The sequence below is a fragment of the Peromyscus eremicus genome, chromosome 2 (assembly GCF_949786415.1).
Source record: "Peromyscus eremicus chromosome 2, PerEre_H2_v1, whole genome shotgun sequence".
Lineage (NCBI taxonomy): Eukaryota > Metazoa > Chordata > Mammalia > Rodentia > Cricetidae > Peromyscus > Peromyscus eremicus.
The window spans coordinates 116904465-116928989 of record NC_081417.1 but is presented as its reverse complement, the minus strand read 5'-3'; the positions used below and the strand labels follow the sequence as shown (position 1 = coordinate 116928989).

At 43.1% G+C, this 24525-nt stretch overlaps 1 protein-coding gene across 3 annotated transcripts in view; it reads right to left on the bottom strand.

Annotated features, from left to right (window-relative positions):
- The window catches only part of Pde4b (phosphodiesterase 4B), a 459158-nt gene that overhangs the window by 104305 nt on the left and 330328 nt on the right, over positions 1–24525 (bottom strand). For 2 of the 3 annotated variants that reach the window (XM_059254584.1, XM_059254585.1), the window contains 3 exons: positions 15901–16095; positions 7502–7538; positions 7335–7405 (listed from right to left, as the gene is read on the bottom strand). In XM_059254584.1, the coding sequence (XP_059110567.1) occupies positions 7335–7405; positions 7502–7538; positions 15901–16095 (303 nt within the window). Of the gene's footprint in view, positions 1–7334; positions 7446–7501; positions 7539–15900; positions 16096–24525 lie in introns of all 3 variants that reach the window. The other variant, XM_059254583.1, reaches the window with a different exon arrangement.

Here is a 24525-nt window from a genome sequence, read left to right as displayed (position 1 = left end):
CTGACAAGCTTCCAGATGCTGCTGACACTGATGGTCTCACATAGAAGCCCCCTCAGTAGCCCTAATAGGAAGAGTTTGCCCCACTGAGGAACAACAGGATGTTGCTGATGATCAAGAAAGAGATATAGGCCAAGTATTTCTGGGTGTAACTGTCCTGACATTAGTGAAGATACCCTAAAGAGAGACACTTGTGGCCTTTGGTTATCAGATGTACTGAGACAATGGACCCTAAGAAATTGGAATTTTCCCAGGGGGTTCATGCTGGAAGAGAGAGAAAAGTGAGCCAACCAGAGAGTGAGCTTGTCTCTCTGAAGAGATCCACACAGTGCTGAGATCTAGTCAGATCACCTTACAAGACAGAGCCAGAGCTGAGATGATGATGGTGGATCAGTAATGGGTGGGACCACAACTTGACTAGAGCTAGTTAGTTATGGGCACCTCTTGCCTTCTATTTAAATCTAATATTCCAATGAGGAGCCTGAAGATAGGCTTGTGTATATATGAGGGAGGAGGGTGCGAGTGAACTGTTTTATTTCTCTTCCCAGTGTTGTGACATTGAATAAATCTGTTTTTTTTTTCTGCTTTTTATTATCATTTGTCTCTTTAACTGGTGTGTTATGGATGGGTAGCATGCTACTCACTCTGGGCCCAGGCTTTGATGCTAACAAGCTCTGGTAACACAAATGAACATCAGTCTCATTTGGGGAGGTGTTTAATAAATACTTTTCCCATCTCAGAAGAATCCATTTTCATAAGTCTAGTGCAGGCCCTAGGGATCTGCATTTTAAAGTCCTCTTAGCATTCCTATGCACAGGCAGGTCTGAGGGAGAGGCCAAATTCTAAGTGATGGAGAAAGGCATGCAAGGCTGTTGCTGAGGAAGCCTCTGCCTATTGGTCAGCCACAGTAGTGACTTTTATTTCAGCCATCACATTCCCCTGGGGATAAAAGAACTTATATGTAGCTCTTTTTCTATAGCTGCAAGTCCATGGACAGAGTCCACAGCCACTGTCAACAGACCGACAGGATGAGCCTGTGTGACTGGGTGGGCAAATCCTCATGCCATGATTGCTATTCTCTGCTGGATACTGTGCTTGTCGTTTCTCAGCTTCTTCTCCTGGGAGTGTTATCATTTTGCTTTAGGGATCAGGAGATGAAGACACACACTACAGCACACACAGTGATTTCTAACTGTCTGGGCAGGATTCAAAGCCAAGTAGTTCTGAACTGGAAATACTAGCTCCTTTCTCTATACCATTTGCTGAGCACTTCTGCGCTACTACCAAGGGCTGTTTTTGTTTTGTTTTGCAGGAAAGTTGAAGAATTCAATTCCAAACTCCTCAGCCCAGTGTGCAAAGCCTTTTGCATTCTGTCCTCATCATACTTCTCTAGATTAGTGCTAGACCACCTCTCTGTCTAACAGTTGCTCATCTCAGGCTACAGACTGGCTGTGTGCTCTCATGTATTTCATACTTCTCCCCTGTTAAACTCTAAAATTGTAATTAAAACTCTCTAATTAGGGTTTGATATATAACTCCCTAGATTAAAGGTAAACCTTATGTAAGCAAGGGAAGACTTGTTCACTACCGGGTCCTAGGATGGTCCCCGAGAAAGTCTTTATACGCCAACTACTCAGTGACACTTATTGAGGGGAATGCCGGATGAACACATGCATGAAAAACTGATGTCCACTTTGCTCAGGCCAAAGTTGGTTTCCTCTTTTGCTTTGACCTCATCCTGCTCCTTTCTTGCTGATGCTCAGGCCATTCTTCTGTTGGAGAAACTCTCCCCATACTAAATATCACCTACCTCTGAAGATTACAAATCTCCTTCAAAACTAAACTATATTCTTCATTGAAATGTTCCCTCATGTTGCTGTGGTGCTCTATCTATACCAGAGGTTCATTTTCTAATGTGGTGATTTTCATATGTGCGAACATTATCTCCACCACGGACTCCATGACCTGCTTACAGTAGGATCCAGTCTGACCTCTTTTTCTTTTTGAGTCTTTTGTAGGACTCACCAACTTCCTGGCAAGCAGTAGGAATTCCCAAACTACTGGTGGATTATTGACCAAACCAGCCATTGATAAGGAAATATGATGAAGATGCCAACACACTAACTGGATGTCTCGGCTTGCATCTGTTCATATGCAGTATTGGTTCCTGGGCTGCCAACTATGCGTGCTTTATCATATTGCTGTGGTGGCCTTCTTGACGTCTGGCTCAGTGGCTAACTCATCTGTGTCATTTGGGACTGTGCTCAGGCAGTCCTGCACATACTCTGCTGTGAGTGGCCCCCACCTGCGTGCGCTATACAGTTTCCTACACTTCATTATCACACTGTAATGCAACCCCCCCCATCTGCCCAGCTCTCTCATCAGCACAATTATAAGGAATGCAAGGGAAGACTGAGTCTCATTCCTAGTCGCAGCCCTGCAGTCTGGCACGGCATTTGAGTGATGCACATTTCACTGCATACCCAGTGGGTTCACGGGACGACTGGACTCTGAATCTTGCATATCTTCCAGAGTTCTCTGGGAGGCTTTTGTGAAAGGAGACTGTGAACTAGGTGTTCTTAAAATGTCAGAAATATCTACTTTCTTAGTAGCATGGCTACTCATATTATGCAATTCTTTCCATAATTTCTTGGAAATTACACATTATGTAAATTCTTTTGTCTTGGAAGTTATTTTGGGAAAGTATGGCCTTTACTGAAAGTTGTTAGTTCAGATAAACGTCCCTGTGTAGGAGAAAAAGCAAGGGCCATGCTTATTCGGGTTTATGACTTCTCTTGATAAGTGATCCAAAAAGGAGGCCCAGTACACTTTAATGAATGGATGACTTCCGGAAACCATATTATTGTTGGTAAGACAGGAGACTGCCAGCCAGAAAACTGATGGGCTCAGGGGAGAACAATCTCTGCTGCCTGGTTTCCCTCTGTCTCTAACTTATAAAAGAATGGGCGGAAGTTCTTTACCTGGCTGCTGAAGATGTTGATAGGAATGGGGAAGGTGACTTGGCCACAGTAGTTAACGCTTTCCAGCCTGAATTGTGTAGTGGAGGGGGAACTGGGCTGCAGTAGAAGCAGGAATCTTCCCAGTCCTGAGTCTGGCACCTTCCACTTATGTAGTCCCTGGCAGCTCACTCAACCTCAGTTTCTTTCTTACTTGGGGAAAGCAGGCAGCAACTACTATTTCCTGATGATTTACAGTGTGTGAGGTCTTGTATGAGGGGCTCCCATATATTTCCTCACTTACTTGGAGGAAATTTGGCTAGGTATTTTCCATATCTAAGTGTTCAAGATTTTATGATTCTCAGCTAATTTAAACCCCATGCCAAAATATATAAAGCTCTGAAAGACATTCCAGATATATACTAAAGAAGATGGTTATTAATGTTTTTCAAAGAATGTGTACCTTCTGGTCGAATTATGCCTTTGAAGAATTGCGAATGCAAGGATGACATGGTTCCCTGGTTGTCACACATATCTGTGATTGTTGACAGATGATGGAGGCAGACATCTTGGTTACTGAGTGGTGAGTACTCTCAACATCACATTGGTCTTTTGGAAGCCATCAAGTGCTTCGGGGAAATGTTTCTGAATTAACAACCCCAAATGAAAGCTACAGTTTTCAAAATTAACTCCTGGGACAAGGGAAGTATAGGTTTTAATTTGCAGCCAAGAAATACAGGCCTGATCCCCCATTTCATTAAGGTGCAAGGGAACCTCCTCAGCAGAAACTTTAAGATTTTCACCCTTTGGGTGGCAAAGCTCCGGCAGACAATGGGCTGCTTTATCCAGAGCAAAGAGCCAAAAGATAAAAGAAACCGTAACTTAGGAGAAGTATAGTTCTATGTGGGAGTTCCTTTTCACATCATAAACCACACTAGCCAGATGTCTCATGAAAACCACTCCAAGGACATAATTACTGCTTAAATGCTACATTCAAGACAGGGAGTGGCACCCTGGAACCCACGTTAAATATCCCAGAAAGCAACTTCTAAATTCCATGGATCTTACAGCTTCAATTGTTAACATAAGCTAATGCATGTGGGTGGGATGGGGGATGAGCTCTGTAGGCCATGTGCACCCCTGGTAGACAATCTCATCTTCACTTCCTTCTCTTATTTGTTGATGGGTACTGGTTACCTAGCAATAGAGTGAAAGTGTATCAATGGACCCTCAACTCTCCAACCTACCACTGCCATGCTGCTCCATTTGTGGCTTAAATAAACCCAACACTCAGGTCTTAGGCAGAGCTAGACAGAGGCACTGCTCCTCTTGGGGAAGCTCTTGAGAATCTGCCTTTTCTTAAATTTTTGTCCCCTGATGTTGATTATAAAGAGATACTTGAAATAACCAAGATGGGGATAGTAGCTCACACTTATACCCTCAGTGCTTCAGAAGCTGAGAAAGAAGGATTGCCATGAGTTTGAGACCAGCCTGAGCCACATAGTAAGGTAGTGAGTTCCAGGTCAGCCGGGGCTAGAGAAGGACACCTATCTCAAAATAAAATAATCAAAAGCCTTGAGATAAACAGCAAGACTAACTCTATAAAATACAGATGTGGATCTGTAGAAGATCAGTAAATGCAGTTGGCTAACTGCTGGAGATATACTCCCTTGTAAATATGGCTTGTCTTGGACCAATGTGACATGATGGGTCATGATTTGAGAGCTGGTCCTCAGTCTGAGAATGATAATGTCTCTAGATCTATTCTATATTCGACATTTAGGGTCTCAAGATACTTGATCCCTGGAACTTTGTATGATTCAGAACATACATGGCTATCTGAAGACCCAGTTCTTGAGAAAGTTATCTTCAATATATTAATCAGCAGGGCTAGGCTGTCTCCAATACTATCCACAGAGGAGGAACACCCACACTCATGCTAAAAAATAGCATTGAGAACACCATGTGTACCCACTTCTCCTGGGATCTGTGTAACATATTGGTTCGGCCCCAGGCATCGTCACTCATCCCTTCTTCCTGTCACCACCTGTGACATTCTGACTAGGTGTTTCATTCCTAAAGAGACTGGCTTAGTTAATGTTTGCTTTTAGCCTCTCTGATCGCCTTCTGTTTCAGAAGTTGCTCCTACATAACTGTTCAAGCCATCCAGGCTTTCTTTCTGCACCCAGAGTACTCAACAATTGTCCTGAATAAGAGGGCACAGCATTGAGAGTTGGGATGTTGTGTTCAAGGACAACAGCTGCTCACTAGAAGCTGTGCAGTTGGTCACATTCAGGTCATTAATCTCACCCTATCTTGATTCCTTATCCATAAAGTGGAAGTAATAATATCTGTCACAACTACTGCTTGTGGGTATCATTGCTGAGATAATTGATATGAATACCCTTCTAGGTTCAACAAGGTAAGTTCTCAATTATAATAGCTCACAGCTACTTTGTATATGCCACTTTGAGAGCTTTATGAATATTAAGTCATTTAATCCTCATAATAACCTCATCTTATAGTTTAGGAAACGGAGACCCAGGGAAGATAATTAACTTGTTCTTGTATATGATTCCCAAGTAGAACTATATGATGTGGCCAACATGAATAGTCACAGAAACCAATTACATGGAGAACAATACATAAGGGTAAGGAAATTTCTAAACTTCCCAGAAATTTTCTAAATAATTAGTGATCCATCTTGTAATAGTTATTCATTCAGAAACACACATTCACACATAGACACATGAGATGTTTATGAAGCATTAAATATGTGTCAGACATTCTACCACAGTCTAGTGATGGGCAAAGATCCATAAAGACAGTGTGAGAGGTTATTAGCATACTGTTAGGCCAAAAGGAGACCACTCAGGTAGGCTTGGCAGGGCCAGCATATTGAGAAAGATGATACTCATCATAACAGATGTCCGGATATGGCCAGGCAGACTGTGGAAGGTAGGAGGAGACAGTTCAGACAGAGAGAGTCCATGATCAGGATAGAGAGGAATAGACAGAAAACTGCCAGACCTTGGTTGCTGAACACAAGCCCGTGTGGCTGGAGACGTGATCTGACTGCTCACCGATTAATCACAGCCACTTCCTGTTAGAACATAAGCTGTGAAAGGGCAGAGACCTTGTCTGTGTGGACCACTATGAGATCATCAGTGCTTGGTATAAAGTGAATGGCCAGTAAGTATTTGTGTAATTGTGTACGTGCATGAATGGACGAACGGTATGCATGAAATAAATACTGGTAGGATGGATTAATCAATGAATAAACAGGACACAAACTCCAAAACCAGGCCTTCAGGTTCCACGTATTGTCTGTGTGTCCCTGTGTATTGAGGATTTCAGATTTGCTTTCTGTTTAGGTTTCAAATTCTAGAATATCTTCATTTACATGCTGAGAAATCTTAGGGAAGAGAATCAAGACTAAATAGAAAATTCATTTGTTTCACACACTTTCCACAAATAACTTGATGGTAATCTTAAACAATATTTTTAATGAAACTATGTACAGCCTATCACCAGAGGCCAGATATGGATCTTTTAATTCTTGGCATCATATCAGAATTCAAAGAGTCTGAATTTTGGATTTTTAGATTAGGAATGCTCAATTCTTACTTGTTTGAAATATAATACAACTAACTTTGCACCACCACATTAACTTAATCTGGATTGTAAGGCATCTTAGATACAATGCATAAGCATCTACACTTGATCTTAAAGACTGGTTCACTGCAAGGCCCAGGCAGGAGAGAGACTTGATCACACAAATAGCATAGAAGAAAATGCACTCTGGTGGGAGCCTGCAGAACAGTTGGTGAGAGACTGTGATGGGAGAGATTCTGCAGGGGTATGCAACTTCCCATCGTAAGGAGGCTTAAGTACAAACCACAGGACAGTGAGAGGAAAGGCATTGTTGCAAATTCGGCTTTACCCTCTGTTTGCATCATCTACTTTTTCAGAATCTGGATGAAGGTAAACAAATGACAGATGTATAGCTCCAGGAAGACTTTGGAGATAAACAATGCTACGGTGTCTACTGACTGAAAAGCTGGGAGAGTCAAGCTTTAGATTCAATGTTTCTTTAAGCCCAAAGAAACATTGTTTGTGTTCCCAAGGGCTCAAGGTTTCCTTCTATAAAACAGGTTGAGTGAATCGGCTTGTGGCCCTCTCCTAACCCCTTCCAAGATCATGGATTCTCTGATCCTCTGGGCCTATGATAATCTTTGAAACACACGTGAACTTGGTGACCCTTCGACTTTATATTTTCAAATGCCCTGTGTAGTGAGACTTAGCACGGAGGGCAGATTTCTAGGCAATGTTTGTGTTCAGCGTTTTTGGGCTTTTGTGGGAGGAATTGTAACTGCTTACTTGTTGGGAGCTCCATGGAGGTTTGTGAGCAGAGTGAAGTTGTTTCTTACACTTCGCAAGCTGGCAAGAACCTGCAAGGAGAATGTTTCAAAACTGGTTAGGGTCAAAGGACTGCATTTAAAAACCACACCGGTGACAGAGTGGGGACGAGGGTGATACGTACATACCTGGGCAAATGGAGTGACGATCAGGTCATCGCCATGCCTGGTGAAAAGAGAAAAAGAAGCAGAACGGATGAATTTTAATTGTGACACACAAGTTACACTAAAGTTCACCAGTGTCAGCAACCCACCTGCTCCAGCAACCCTTCTGCGTGGAAGGATGGCAGGAGCCCATGAACTCCAAAGAAGACACAGAACCCAGCTCATGATTCCCAGCCTTACAGTGATTCCGTCTAAAAGCTTTGGCAAGTAAGCGTGTGTCCTCAGGGCGTATATTTCCATTAACCAGCAGGCCCAGAGTCCTATAATTCAAAGTGACTTGTGGATTTGAGTTGCCAAAGCCACGAAACTCAAAGTGGGGTGGGAGGGGGAGCTGCCCATAGGCACACTGCACATTGGAAAAATGGTATAACAGTCTGGATAAAGGGTAACACTGGATTTCCTGGCTTTTTGTTGATCTGAACCACAGCTTTAATGCCATTTAAACACAGATTTCTGTCTGGGAATCCCATTACTTTTTGTTTTTAATATACTCTTTTTTCCCCCCTCTTAAAGTACGCAAGGAAAAAATTTTAATGGGAATGTGCAGACTGAGCCTACTAAAGCAATACCCGTGACACTCATCTGGTCCCGCAGTGCCAATTATGCTCTGCCTCCTGCTTTATCAGCCTGGGCTCGGGACCAGTGAAAGCTGTGCTTCAGCAATGCACTTTGCGTGCTCCGGCATCCGCCTTCGTAATCTGCTAACGACGGCCTTCAGCAAGCCCTCTGCTAAAGGTTTGAGAAACCGCATCGGCCACCGTCACAACATGAGGTTAATTTGCTGGCACCCTGTGAATCAGCAACATGGAAGCTGATGGCAACAAGCTCCCCTCCCTGTCTGGCCTACCTCCTGTCCTCCATCACCGCACCAAAGGTGGTGCTTCATCCACGGTCATGTGAGGGTGCCCCATAATCATTAAGCACCTGCCTGGTACCAAGCACCCTGTGAAGTCAGGTTTCAGAGCTGCAGAGCCCATGCATCCAATATCTACTCTTCTCTGATGAGGGCTTTAGCAGGGTGCTTCGTTAATGTGGGAGTTTCCACCTTTGTCTTTAGCTAGGAATTCTCTGAAATTTCTTGTTAGGCCCGTTTTGGACAGTGAGAAGAAAACGAAAACAAGCTGACAAGTAGGAAGGCTCTTTGTGTGACTGGCCTTTGTGTACATCAGCTCACTTAACACTGGCGATGCAGCTGTGAGGCTAGCACATCGCAGACAGTAACAAGCCAGTAGCTGCTAACTAGCACACAGCCGGTAAGTGGAAGATCCGAGCCCCTTTGCGGCCCCAGCTCTGTGCTTTAAACATTGTAGTTCTTATTTTCCGAGACTTGCTACATAGTTGACAAAGCAAATTGTGTAGAAACCACAACCTCTCAAGTCAAAACATAATAAGGGAGACCAAAACGATTTTTAAAGTTACAATACGTATAAACACAGAAAGAGAAACACAAATAACGCAAAAGAGAAATTAGCTATAGGTTAGTGGAACTAAGGAGGGCTTGGCTGAGTCAGTAGTGTTTGAGATGGACTTTTAGGGACACAGTCTGGAAGAAGGCCAAAGTGATAGATGCTACCTATGAGAGAAATGGTAATAACAGAGGATCTAAAATGGGAAAGCAGTGAGCAAGCTCATTGGTGGCTGTTAGAGCACATTAACTATGGCATATGTAGAGAATAAGGTTAGAAGGTGGCATGCATCTGAGATATGGGGCACAGAGCCTGCAATGTTGATGATTCACTCAACAGGACCCAGTGGGCCGATGACGGTCTTCAGTGAAGTGGGAAGTAAGACAGACAGACTGGAAAAGTGTTTTAAAAAGCAAAATGCTGTGGATGCCGAGGGATGGAATGGCAGGGAGAGCCCCAGGGGGGATGGCAGGAGGGTTCCTGGCAATGAGAAAGAGTCGATGCAGCCAAGAAAGGAGCAGGAAATGACACGCTGAAGAGACGCCAGGGATCTCTTCAGAATCCAGCATTTGCTTGCATAAGGAAATAGTATGTTCATTAAAAAAAAAAAAAAAAGCGAGCATCAGAGAAAATGGTCATGAGCAGAAACAAGAAACACGCAGAGAAGTTGGGGGTTTTCATGGTACCCATGGAACTTTGGGGTACATGTTGAGTTCAAGGTGCTTGGAGACACCCAGGTGGAACTATGGACCAGGGAGGTGGTGTGAAGGAGGGTTTAAAACCACAGGTTCTCAAGGGAGCAGGGATAGTTAGAGAAGTGGTTGGGGACTGCTTTGTTCACAGCACTATATATAGTGAAAGCAAGCCAAAGAAGAAGCTCAAGGCTTCCAGAAAGGGGCCAAAGGGAGAGCCAGAAACAGTTATTACAAATGGTGTGCGGTGACTTGCACCCCAATGGCCTGTGTTTTCATATGGCCCGTGTCCAGATGGGTGAAAGATCTTGCTGTCTGTTGAGATTTTTGAGATGAAGCAGGCATGGTTCATAACGTGCAAGGGTGAGTTGGAGGGCAGGGAAATTGACTTGGAGTCAAGCAGATCTTGTGTGGCTCCTGGATTTCTGGGGTTTAAATATCTGCTGGAAATCAAATCATTTAGGGAGACAGACACACCACCAGGCATAGAGCTGGGGGTCAAATGATACAGGGAGATTCAGACACACCAACACATGTAGAGCTGATGTTGGGCAAGTGATCTGGAGAGGGAGTCAAACTATAAACTGACAATTAAAGAGAGGAAGGCCACCACAGCACAATGTCACCATGGCTTGTTCAGGGGACTTTGGAAGTTGGGAATAGCAGGATATTCAGAAACAGAAGTGGATTGGCAAATTGTCTGCCCTGGCTCTCTAAGAGCATTTGAGCAACTAACTAAATGCTGTAGGTCAGATGCTGCTAGAGAAATGAACAGATTTAGAACAAGAATCAGAGAAGAAACCAAGTAAAATGAAACAAAACCTTTTCAGGTTACAGAACTATTTTGAAATCATATTATGCTATTTTATAAATTGGGAATAAGCTGAAATTGCAGTAGCAAAATATTTGACTACGGAAACTAATTTATTTATTTACTTTTTAAATTTCCTAGATTAGAGAAAGGCAGTGTGCCCTCTCTGGAACGAAGTGAAATATTCAGAACTGTTACACAAGCACCCTCTAGTGACAGAATCAGAACATTACATGCTTACAGTCTAAGCATGAGCCCTCCCAGCTCAGAACAGCTTGCAATTGGGTCTTGGAATTGAATGTAGGGGTAAGATCTTAACCAGAAAACAGCTTTTTAGAGAGCAAAATTGCTGCTTCTTACCCCTAGATTGTGAGTTTTATTAATTTACTTTGCATTTCTTTTTAATTGTATGTGGAATTGTCTTGTGTTGGGCTAGTAGTTGATTTCAGCCTGTCTTCTACAGATTAGAACTGTGGTCACTGGGAACACATATTCTGCCCCTAGCCTGCATTGTCTTGTTTCTCAAATACTTTATTATTACTCATGAGAGTTAGGCAAGCCATGTTTCAGCTTCTTCAACTGCAAATAGGGGTCTGTGAGAAATGGGGTATCTTTCTTGGCAGATAAAAGCATTCTATTTATTTTTGTGATGGGCATCGTTAGTGGGCCTTTATTACAGCAAGCTATCGTCTGTCTATCTTCTGCCTGGTAACAGCCTCTTTAAGATATGTATACCTGTCTCTACTGCAGTCTAGAGAACTTGTCTTTCTGTTGTATAGTACACTCATAAAATGCTTTCATGGACATTACTGTGGGTAATAGAAGAAAGTGCCTAATTGTCAAGGAATGATGCAGTCATCTATCATGTTGGCCAGTGGGAAACTTCTCCTGCTTCCTCCCACAATCATCTACTAAGCTCCATCAGTCCCAATTTGCAAATATTTATTACTTGCCTGCCAACTTCTCTGCGGCAGGTCTCCACTCTTGACATTGCATACATGGGAGTCCTAAGCTGCCCCCCAGCTGCTTATTCAGTTATGTTCCGCCTTCATCTCATCCTTCCTCCTGAGCTGGTTTTCAAACCCAAACACCTCTTGATGCTCTCCCTTCAGGCCACTTGAGCTCCCCACGGCTTGCCTGCAGCATGAAGAACAACTTCTAGGCCTTTCACAACAAGGAGTCTGTGGCTTCATCAGCCTCAGCTCTCCTCGGTCTTTCCTAGGGCTGGAAAACTGGTCAGCCAAAGCCTTTTTCCTGTACACCCCCTCCAGCCCTCCTGTCCATCCTCTAGCTCAGCTAGACCTCCTGCAGTAGACCGACCACTTACCCTGCCTGGCCAAGCATTCCAAAGGCTCTCTAGTTTTGCCTTTATTTCTGAAGGTATTAAAGCTACTAACTGACTTTTTAATTCTTTCGATTTTTGAAGGCACAGAAACTGCCTTATTTATTAGTGAAATGCTTCCATGTAAGTAAACATTCACTAAAAGAAAGGTTGAGCATGGTGCATATTAATAGCTAGAAAGGCAGGCAAATTAGAGATTAATATTCTTCTTTGGGGCCTCATGTAGTTTATATCCTGGATCTTTATACTGGATCATCATCTGGACTCCTCGGGTTCAAGACTGGCTTCTCATTCCATGCCCCATGCTTTCATCCATCTTTAACTGACAAAACTGTAGATCCCACCACACCAAGGCTACAGAGCCTAAATTAATGGATATATATGTAAAGTACTTTAGCACATGGCACACAGGCAAGGCTTCATCAATGTATGTTTTTACTTACAGATAAATTGTACCATAACAGAGATCCCATGTCTGTATAACAGTCATGGTAAGCAAATGAAACAGCTGTGTGTCCAACTTGAGTCTTAGATACCACATTGTGCTTTTTGGTAGTCCATCAATAAACAGGTCTTAAATTTAAGTGGTCTATTAGTTGTGCTTTGCATCCTGGTTTTTAGGTCTCATTTCCCTTGACAACTCTCTAGAGAACACACATAGGCCTTTGCATGTGTCAGCTTTTAATAGGTTTCTCTCCGGGGCTTTGCAGAAGGGATGACCAAATGAGAAAAATATGGTGCCTCCTCCCCTGTGGCTTTACAGGTTGGCTGTTGAAACTCTTTTGGGAGAACAATTGCTGTCAGTTTTTTTTTTTTTTTTTGTTTTTTGTTTTTTGTTTTTTTTTTAAAGAAAACTGCTGTTGCTAATTTCCAGTAATTTGGGTTCCCAATGAGAAACCTGTACCACAGTATGGGAAGGCATTAGTTTAGAAATGACTAGAGCCCAGGAACTGAGGAGAGACCAAGAGATTACCACATCCAGGAGCACAGCTGAGCTTGCCCTTGTGGACCTGGAGAGGACTCTGTCTTCTTTTACTAGAAAGACTCATTGCAATCTACTCTTTGTTGCTAAAAGTTGAAGCCATTTAAAAACTCCCATTCACATTTTTTTAAACTCATTCACCTACTCTCACCTAACCTGTAAGTCGTTTCCATTTATTCTACTGAGACAATTCATGTAAGAAACATTTCAAAGCCAGCATTTTCCTAGTGCTGGGATTTAACACAGCAGAATTATGCAAAGCTTTTTCACTGTTGTCTGAATTTGAATTCGTGACTGATCTGTGCTAGATCGGAGGGGCTCCAATTAGAAAGGCCATTCGGAGCCATCCCAGAGGCCTTTGGATCAAGGTGCCTGCACTGCCATGACACCTTTTTTTCAGCGAGGTCTCTTCTGAGACAGGAGCAGTGGGGAGGGAACGGGCTACTGTCCCTGTACTGATTTCACTTCTTCCTGCACAGTGATGATCAGGAGAAAGGGTTTTAAAGAGCCTTACTTCATGGGGCAGGAGAGACGCCTCAGTGCTTATGAGCGCCAGCTGCTTTTCCAGAGGACCTGGTTTGATCCCCAATGCCCACATGATGACTCATTCCCAGGAATACAATGCTCCCATTTGGCCTCCACTGACACTGAACATATGTGGTGCACAGATATCCATCCAGGCAAATTACTCATATACATAAAACAAAATTAATGAAACATTTAAAATGTTTTAAAAAATAAAACAAAGATTACAATGGAGTCAGATAAAGGAAAATGTATATTCCTAAGAACAGATATTTAAAAAGGTTTTGTTTTTTTGTTTTGTTTTTTTTTTTTGAGCATCACTTTAGTTTAGATGTGAACATCAGTGTGAAACTGAATTTTCCTATGTGGCTCTGACAAAATAAGGCACCACAAGAAAATGCACATTATTTAAACTCTACAGCTTCTCATATGGAGAAGAATAAAGTCCTTAACTGGGAAACACAAAAGCTTTTATAGTTATGTTTAAATATTTTCGAAACAAAACCCTTTGCCCTCATGCAGCAGAAAGATTTTAATGTATCTTGATATGAGTATTCTGAATAAGGAGGGGTTATTAGTTCACCTGTGCTTTCCTAAGAAGGGCTTATCTTTATTGTGGGAATATGTTCTCCCTACTTATAGTAATCATCTTTAAAAAGGGAATTTGCTCATTGAGAAGAGTGCTTTCTCTGTTGATGAGGACAAGGTTTAACTCCTCAGCATCAACATAAAATCCTAGGCATGGCTGACTGTGACTATAACCCAAAGTTTGGTGGGCCAGCAAGCCTAGCCCCAAACTGTAACCCTTCAGTGAGGGACACTGTCTCAAGGCAAAAAGAGTAAAGAAAAACTCCTGACATCCTGTGCTGGCCTCCATATCGCCATCCACATACTCATGTGCATGCAACACACACACACACACACACACACACACACACACAGAGAGAGAGAGAGAGAGAGAGAGAGAGAGAGAGAGAGAGAGAGAGAGAGAAGAGAGACTAATAGAAATAACAAAGTTAAAAAGTAAAAATGATGCTAGATGATTTTCACACATTCTTGTTTACCTAGAACTGAAGTTGGCAATGTTGAATAGGTAAACTTGGGGGAACGTTTTACTGGTCAGTGAAATTACAAAGAGGTAAAACTCATGACAGGGTTGCTGGCTGCAGAGATACTCAGAACTGTAGTTTCATCATCTGGAGACTAAGCTGGCTTGTAAGCTTTAAATTATCTTCAAATTTAAAAATCTGTGTATGCCGGGCAGTGGTGGCGCATGCCTTTAATCCCAGCACTCGGGAGGCAGAGCCAGGTGGATCTTTGTGAGTTCGAGGCCAGCCTGGTCTACAGAGTGAGATCCAGGAAAGGCGCAAAGCTACACAGAGAAACCCTGTCTCGAAAAACAAAAAAAAAAAAAAAAAAAAAAAATCTCTGTATAATTTTTATCCCACACAAGGAAACAGTAGAATTTAACCTGGAGTTTAATTAGCCCATTCTGTAAAGGCTGAGTGACCTGGAGACTCATTGTGACGGTTGGAATGAGTTTGGGAATTAGTAGAGTCAAAATTAATTGAGGAAATACATATATTTCAAAGCTAGCCATTTGTTTATAAAATGGCATGGGAATGGATCTGTGCTTACTTTGAGCTCACTGTGTTTCCTTTGCTCTCCCATGATAAAATCCAGACTACGTAGGCTTGGCAGTGTCTCAGGTTTGGATGTTAGGCTAGCAGATAGCACGTGTAAAGGAACCTGGCCCTCAGCACATGCTCATTCAATGTGAGTTGCCTCCTGTGCTCTGGAGTTCATTGTGCATGTGTGAGACTCTTGAGGAATGAGATCTTGTTTTTGGGTTCCTTTTTAATTGAGGACAAGAACCCAGTGGACTTTTCCAGACTGGAAATTTTAGGGAGTTTCTGATATTTTTTATAACATACAATGTTAAAAGCAATTAGTGTGTGCCCAGAAACCTTTTAAGTCATGGGTTTCAGCAACCAATTTTATTTGGGTTCAGAGATTTAATAAACAGGCAATACAAACCAGTTGTCATTCTTTAAATAAAAACCAGTTATATGCAATTAGTATCAGCCAAACAAAAACATTGTCTGTGCATTGGCTGTTCTGTGCCTCATCAAGTAGCCAGGCAGTGGATAAGTATGAATGGCAAAATCTTACAGAAGGGATACAGGCATGTGGCTGGATAACACCTAAGCTAAATGCCACTGAGCAAAGGCCAGTTAGTGAGAATGCAAGTAACCAACCAACATTTTTGTTTTGGTCCAAAGCCTCATATGCCCACATATTCAAGTGTGATTTGCAAAATGTGCTAAGTTTTTCATCCCATAAATGATTCAGCAGTTCAGGAAATAAACCCAGTGAAAGTTTTCAGCTAACAGATGTGAACTGAACACTGCGTTTAAGGGTTTTGGTTTGTTTTCTTTTTACACTCTGGAGACCCTAGTCAAAATTCTGCAAGTCCTTGTTTAGTTTTCTCTTCTTCCTTCCTTGAGTTGGCAACGGACGGTTGCTGCTGCTGCTGCAGTAGGGTTAAGGATGAGGCAGTCTGTGAAGCTGGAACCCAGAGAGGAACAGGAAGGGTTTTACTTACTGCTCGCTTGGAAGTGATGAGTTCCTTGACATTGCTTTTGGTGACAAGTCATAGTCACTGTCGGATCTGTAGAGGAAGGACTCTCTGCGTTGGCTGTGCCCAGGAAATGTGGCGTGGAGCACCAGTCCGGAGGAAGAACTGGCCTGAGGGTCCAGTGGGCTCCGACCTGGGGAAGGGCCATTTTCTACATCAAAGCTGGAAAAGAAAGCAGGGAAAGTCTGGTCACTTGAGAACTGCAGAGTGCAGTTTGCATACACGGAGAATTTACAGGTGGCCAGCACTGTGGGCCAGGCTCACCTAGTAAAGCTTTGCAGAGAGCTTTAGTCTACAGAACAGGTCTTGGTTATGGTCCTTCCCATTTTGTGCAGAAGAAGCTGAATTCCACAAACTTCACATATTACCTGGGTTTACTTGTAATAAATAGTAACCCAAAATTTGGGCCAAAGGGCAAAGCTCATAACCTCTCAGCAGCCTGACCAACTGTGACAGATTCAGAACGAGAAGCAAGGAGGGGAAAAAAAAAAGCTTGCTGATGATGAGCAATTCCAGAGGGGGGCATCTAGCACACCTCTGGGTGCCAGACAAAGATATCATGGGAATGAGTCTTCCTGGCTGGAAGAGTTCTTCCTCACATAAATATCAGCCTCATTAAAGATACAATTTGCATATTTCTGAATGTTTTGGGAACAAAGTGTTATCCTGAAAACACTGGCTGTCTGATTAGAGAGGACCGGCCTGATATTTAATATTCATATGTAAATTTAGCCACATAAATGACTTAATTAATCTGATAACACCAAATTACTGTCTCAGGCTGCAGATCCAGGCCTCTGGAGAAGAATACCACCATTGAGTTTCACAGAAGAGTGCCAGGGAGATTCTGATCAGTGCCCCTCACTCAGGAAGGTGCCCTCAGGCCCAGGGTTATTTTAAAAGCTCTTATCTTGAACACAAACAAGAGCCATGTGGATTTTGTGCCTTGTTTCTGACCCATCCTGCTGTTGCCCTGGAGTAGTGTGTCCTTCCCACATGTGCTTTAACCATTCCAGATGTGTTTCTTTTGCAGCCACAGCTTCCCTTGGCGTCAAATGGACAGTAACCACCTCTCCAGTTCCTCTCAAACACTCGCTGCTCTGCTGTCAGAGCTTTGCAGAGAGATTGTGAAAGAGGTGTGGGATGTAGAGCTGGAGATGGTCTTTCATCCAGTTCAACCACAAGAGGCAGCTTCCATCATGTTTAACCAGCTGCCACAACCCCCTCACTAATCCTAATCTACTTTGTGTGTATGTGGGTGGGGGGTTTCTTCTATTTCTTAAATTTATAAGGTGCTTTCTGATATATTATTTCATTTAATCCTAACACCCATGCAAGTTATTTAAGTTATATAATCCGATTCTATTACATTTAAGGTATATACCAAGGGGGGGGGACATCCATATCTTGTTTAAGGAAATATGCTAGATTACTGGTTTCCCCATAGTCATTCAGATGGAGGGGACACACCCCGAGACCCTCAGCAGATGTCTGAAAGAGCAGATAGTAGCCAGCTCTATATATACATATGTGTTTTCTTCTACATAGACACACTGATGATAAAGTTTGTAAATCAGCAATGGTAAGAGATTCACATTGACTAACACAAAGACAATTCTAAAACTATGCTGTAGAAATGGAGACATGGCTCTGTTGATAAAATTCTTCATGGAAAAACACAGAGAACTGATTCTGGAGCCCCAGCACCTATGTGGAAAACCAGGTGTACGGGCACACCTGTAATCCCAACACTGTGGAAGTACAGATGTGAATCCTGAAAGCTCTCTGGCCAGCTAGTCTATGCACAACAGTGAGCCCCAGGTTTGCTGATAGAATCTGTGTCAAGAAATAAGGTGGAGAGTTATTAAGGAAGACATCTAATGTGGACCTCTGTCCTGCAAAAGCATGTGTACATATGTATTTATATGAACATGTACACACACACACACGCACCACCACACAAGAATTTATGGAAATAAGAAGTATTAGAATAAAATTTATTTAAAACTCATGGAATGTTTATTTCTAGACTTTTCCATTTCATATTTTTTAACCATTTTTGATGATGGGCAACTAAAACCACACAAAGACCACAGAGAAGGGACGGCAACTCTAGCTGCCAGAAGGAGCACTGGAAGACCCATGTTTTCCCACTCCATCTCTTTACGGCCTCAGGCTTTTCAGGCTTCTCGCATCCTCAGTTCCAGAATGGCATGCTGGGTAATGGAAGGCTGTTTGGTTCCTATCCAAAGGTGTAGTCGGTATGGAAGAGTCGGTCTGTGACCACTCTTGAATGATCCTCAGGGGACACAAAGTGCACCTTGAATAAACAGAGAGGAGGTAGCAGATGGCCCTGTAGCTGTACTTGCAACAGAAGGAGAAATGATAGAATGCAGGAGCATGATGCCACCATCGAGGCTGCTGATCAAAGCTGCTTTCTGACTCCACACAAGCTCTGAGAGGAAGCTGCACGTGAGGATGCCCGGGTGAAGGGGAGAGCAGGTGCCACAGCAACCTAATATGTACCAGGGCTTATAAGACTCCACAGACGGAGTATCTTGGAAGCCTAGTGGTCTGGGATGGGCAACTTTCCAAGGCTGCAGGCAGATAGATGCGTAGTCCCTTGAACTTGTTTTCTTGCCAACCTGCCTGGCTCACACTTTTTAACAAGTGAAAATGTAAGGATGCACATTGCAATCTTGCCCTCGGTGAACACTCTACTAGCTGTTGAGAAACTAAACAGTTTCTTTGTGGAGAAGGATCTTTTGTTGCCCTCTAAATCCCGTAGAACCTGTATGTCCTGATACTGTCTCTGAAATCTTCTTAAAAATATGTATTTTTATATGTATGGGTATTTACCTATTCATATGTCTTGCACACATACATGCCTAGTGCCCTTGGAGGCCAGAAGAGAGCATAGGGTCCCTTGGGAGTGAATTACAGGTTGTAAACTATCATGTGGGTGCTGAGACCTCTCCAAGAGTAGCTGGTACTCTTAACAACAGACCTATTTCTCCAGCCTGCTGAATCCTTCTTAATGGCCAACAGGGCAGATCCTTAAAAGGTGAGACTGGGATAAACCAGCCATCCCAGCCTGAGAGGAGTGAATTTTTAAATTCTGCGTGCAATTGTATTGCTATTCATTTGGTGTACATCTTCACAGCCTTTTGATACTAAGCCAGCAGAATACTTTTAACAGTGGATACCCAGCTGCCCGAGAAGCTCCAGTATGGCCAAGACCCAAGGGTTAGTGTTTGGGATGCCAGGCAGTCTCTAGCTCAAGCATTGTGGTCAGTGTTCGTGTGGTACCACTGACTATTATGACCATCACTGCTCTCTGACCCTGCCTGCACCAGCATCTTGCCAACTAGTCTGCCTACCAACTTTTAGAACATTTCCCATGAGGTTTCTACCAGGGCTCATCTGTCTTCTTTCCCACTATCAGCATCCATGCTATGCAGAGGCCAAGTCCCCAAAACACTATCAGGAAAACGAGGGTCTGAGGACGCTCTGTCAAACTTACGAAGCACATCTGCCAGGTGAACTGGAACTAGATTTTTCTCTACACAAACTCTTTCCTCTTTGGTTTTCTTTTCTTTTTTCTTTACCCTGTCTAAATTCAAAGGAGAGCTTGCTGGAATTCAGAAGAAGCGAGGGAAGAAGTCTCTGTGGCAAAGAAGCAGTCCCAGTGAGACAAATGGCCTTTCATACTCCCTGGGGCACTGTTTCAAAGCAACCAGCGCAGATGTACAGCTTCAGAACAAACGTGAATCACTAGCCAGACACCAGCCTCAGTCACAGCAAAATTAGGGGGCAGACATCACAATACATCCCACAGACCAAGGGAGTAAGGGGGGGCTGCTGGCCAAGAGGGAGACTGAAGGCAGCCTCACCAAGTGAAATGAATGTACCATACAAACCAAACTACAATCAGGAAGAAAAGCAAATCTGAAAAAGCCAGAAACAAACACATAAACAGGGTCATTATTTATTTAGGGCCTTTTCTGTCTCTGCCTTGATCAGGACACACATTTCATCTTCAGGCTTCTTTAGATTAAAAAGTCATTATATAAACAGTATAAGAAAGCTCTATAAAACATAGGCAAAAGAAAAGGAAAGCATTATTGCTAGAAGTTTAGTATTTTTCCATCCTGATATGTATATGTGCGTATTATTTCTGGGGGGGAATATGTGAGTGGGTGGTATACGTATGGGGGGGGTATACCTCCCAGCATACGTGTGTGTAAGGCAGAGGTCAACATTAGATGTGTTTCTCAGTTGTTCTCTACTTACTGACCTGGGGACACATTGACTCGGTTCTGGCTGCTGAGCTTCAGGGCTTGGCCTGCCTCCACCCCTTCTCTGCCCTAGCCCTGCAGTTACAGAGAGATACTACTTTTTTGCCCTGGTTTTATGTGGGTTCCGAGGCTCCAAACCCTGGTCCTTCTCCTTCCATGGCAAGCGATTTCCTAACTGAGCTGTCTTCCCAGCCCCCTTCTGAACAGGTTTCATACCGATTTGAATATTGATTTTATAGGGTTTTACTATTTCCTGCAGCTTCTTGAATTCCCACTTTCCAGGTCCTACTTCGTTGTTCATCCAGCAGCTAGACCACAGTTTTCCAAACAATTCTCTTACATTGGCTTACTATATCTGTGATTCTAAGTAGTACTTGTATTTGGTGTAGTTAAAGTTGCAGATGCTTGGACGTCTATTATTCACGAAGTTACGTTGACATGCCAGGTAAATTCAGAGGATGCCACTCATTAATCTCTGACTAGGTGAGGAGGTTATATGCTTGCATGGAAGGGGTTGCCCATATTCAACATGTGGACTGAAGTAGTTTTAAGTACACCTTTCTTCCAGGATAAGAGACCCCACCCCCACCCCCAACAGTCTCCCTCACTTCATGTGCAGCCCCTCTGCTTGGTTGGGCCTGCTTCTCCTGGTCCTGCTAGCATCACTTGACTTAACAATGGCTTATTGTCTAATAGCCAATGCTTTAACTGCTTCTTTTCTGCTTTGTAGCGGGAGATCTCAGCTCCTCAGGCAGTGGTGGCAGGTGAGTCTGCGCATGCGGAGTGGAGTCCCTGTAACTGAACGCTCTTTCCCACCGCTGATACCGGTCTAAAGATTTCTTCTAAAATCATCTTGGACTACCTTTTCCAGTAAATCCTGTCTGGCACTGCAGTCCCAAACTGACCCAGATGCCTTCCCCTCCTTTGCGCTCGCTCCCTCACAGTTCTTTACGTAGTACAGTTGCTCTCGGTATTGCCAAGAGATCAATTCCAGGACACACACACCCCCAACGCGCCGTGCCAAAACTCACAGATGTGGGTGCTCAGATCCCGCATATGAAATGGCTTAGTACTGATATATAACCTCCATGCCCCTCCTGCTGGGTAACTCCAATTATTTCTAGGTTACTTATAATAAAAATGCAAGACAAATTCTAGATGCATAGTTGAAACCGTCTATTCTTCAAGGCATGGTCAGACACTGAAATTTGTACGTGTTTGCTACAGATACATTCTTACCCAACTGTCTTCCAGCTATGCTCGGTTGCATCCCCAGAACCCATGGGGACATTGGGCTGACCACTTCTTGAAACGACTTGCACACCTCTGTTTAATTCTCCATTTATTTAACTGTTTCCTAACAGATTGTCATACTCAAGATAGAAAAATATTACCTGGTTTTGTGTCCCAGACATTTGGGTCAGAGTCTTGTAAACAACAGATCTTTTGAAGAAAGGGTTGCCTGGACCAATGAAAGACTACTGTAATGTGCTGTAGGACGTTTCTATTAGGTTCTTTCTCCTTCTGACTCCTCACCCTCACCCTAGTCATCACCAGCACCAACTTCTGTTGTTTCCTTCACATGGATCTATAAAGGATATGTCTTTATTTGATCAGCCTCATGAGGTAATGATGTAAAAGTAAACTTCAGAACAAACTCAGTTGCATTTTCCCTGAAACAAGCCTGCAGAGAATCACACCACTGTCTCAGATGTTGGATGTGGTGACGCCGTTACAGCAGCTCTGTGACAAGCAGGAACCCTCCTCTACCAGTCTCGATAACCCTCTACTGACAGCTTCAACGACCCTCTTCTCTTCTCGGCTTTTTGAGGAAAGCGGGGACCATTGTCAGCCCCACACCTCTGCCAGCGGCTCCTTCCATTCCTGGGAACCTTTGCTAAGCCAGCTCTGGGCTGGTGACAGGAAGGAGCCAGCAGATGGCAGAAGGCACCAGTTTCCCAGGACTTCCTGGCCTCCAATTTAAGCAGGGCTTGGAGGGAGATGAGCAGTCTACTTCCTGAGCCTGAAAGGAAAAGTCAGGGATGAAGAGGGGAAGTACAAGGTGTGTACAAAGCCTTTGATTAAACCAGGAGCAGCTCTGCCTTCAGGAATTCAAGCTGAACTGGGAGGTCACAGAATGGTCCTGCCGTTGTCCCCAGGGTGGTGCTTTCCTAACTCCCAATTACCTGTGCAAGCCTGATTTCTATAATGAAGAATCATAAAGCAACATGCTAGGAATAGCTCCTTTCTGAATCAGTAAAAACTTTTTTTTTCAACCCAGCCATTCTCTAGCTGAGTTTCTTTGACTGACTCTAACAAATATCTCCACTAAAAAGACAAACTCTACAAAAAAAGGTTTAAACTCCCAGGTCAGCAGAGCTGCATACTGCCCTGGGGAGCGAGCTCTGCTTTTTCTGTCTTTTTAAAAACGACTCACTGAGCATCACTGCATCATCTAATCCCCACAGTTTGCTGGGCTTATTCTTTTTGACCTATTTGAAAGAGGGAAAGAGTGAAGGCTCTAAAGTATAAAACTTTATTTGAAGAATCTTAAAGCATGACCTCTTTTTATTATACTGTTATATAATCTGTGCCCAAGGTCCTTTCCTCCACATTCCATTCTCGACTTAGAATCTGTCAGGTTGGACTGTCTTCCTCAACATAGTGACCTCTCTTCCTCCAGACCACAACCTATTTGAAGCAAGACTTATACCTTAATTCATTTCTGTATCCCTAGAACTTAGAGTTGACTCTCAAATCAGAACATATACATACATGGTTGTTGAATGAACACAAAAATGTCACAGTTGATCTCTCTCATCTGACAAGGCAGATTCATTTGGAAATGTTTGGAAGTCAAAGATCACATGGAGTACTTGAGTGGAGCCACTCTAAGCCTTTAACATTAACTTTCTTCTCCATCCTCTCTGCAATATCCTAAGAACTCCATCCTAGAAGAGTCAGTGTCTATAGTCTTTGTATAGGTTATGTACACATAGGGAGATGTTCATGTTTCAGTAATGTTCTATTAGAAAAAATTTCCCCCATTTATACTTAGACTAACATCTTCAAACACTTGTCTAACACTTGATAAAAATAACCATATACCTATTTCCTTAGGTAGTTACACTGGCCAGTACTTCACTATGCTATCTGGTCTTGTAGAGAGGAAGCTAGATGGGGATACACCCTTCTACTCACAATAACAGTGACCCATCTTTCTAGAACCAACCAGTGGCTTTCTGAATGAAAGACTTAACTGTACAAAATCACAGACAGCATGATGATGAGTCCGTGCCCTAGCCAGAAACAGAACTTCTCTAGGCACAATGACAATAGACTCTTGAGATTCTGCCTTGAGAATCCACTTCTAAACTCTGTGACTTTCCTTCCAGAGACCATCAGGAGAATTACAGTAGTCAGATCATCTGCACGTAGGAAGCAGTTTCCCATCACTGTGTTTTTCTTCCCGGGGGTTTTAAAAATTACATTCATTGGCAACAGTCCCAGATAGACTTTACCAGAGAGAGTGTTGGAATGCTGAAGGGCTCTGACCCCAGGGGTCTGGTTTCTAGAGCCCACTCTGTAGGGAATAAACTGAAACAGGGACTCCCTGAATTCTGACCCCACACTTCAATCTGAAATGAATCTGTGAGAGAAAGATTTCCGAGGTGCCTGTAAGATGAGACATCTCATGGACATTTTGGTGGTAGGAAAAAGACTGATTTTCATGTGTGGATTTGTATTAATGGTGATGGTCATTCCATAAATACTTATTAACCCCCACTCTAAGACAGGGCATGGTTCTTGGCCTGCTATTATAGCAAAATAGAAAAGGGTCCCCAAAGGAAGAATTAACAACAGATAATCATAACCAAAAATGATATTTGGAGATAATGATAAATGCTGTGAAGAAAATAAAGCTCAAAATTGTGGCTAGCAGGTCTATCCTATATGGTTGAGAATCCTCCACTACCTCCCACAGAGGGACCATCCGCTTTCCTCAGATGGTACTCTCTGAGCTGAGACAGGGCAGGGAGAGTGACAGTGTGTGGTTGGAGTCTGACATCTCTCCATTTCCACACCCACTTTAACCAAAGAATTGGGTTGAATGATGATTAGGTTTATTTAGATTTTAACAATGCTAAGCTGCCGAGTTAGGTTTTTCTCACACTTTCCCTCTTCTGTGAGCTTAAACCACCCCTTACAGCTCTACCTGTATCGGTATCCAGGTATTTATTTGTGTCTATCATAGCATTTGTCCAGTGTGATTGCTTTCTACTCATCTGTCCCC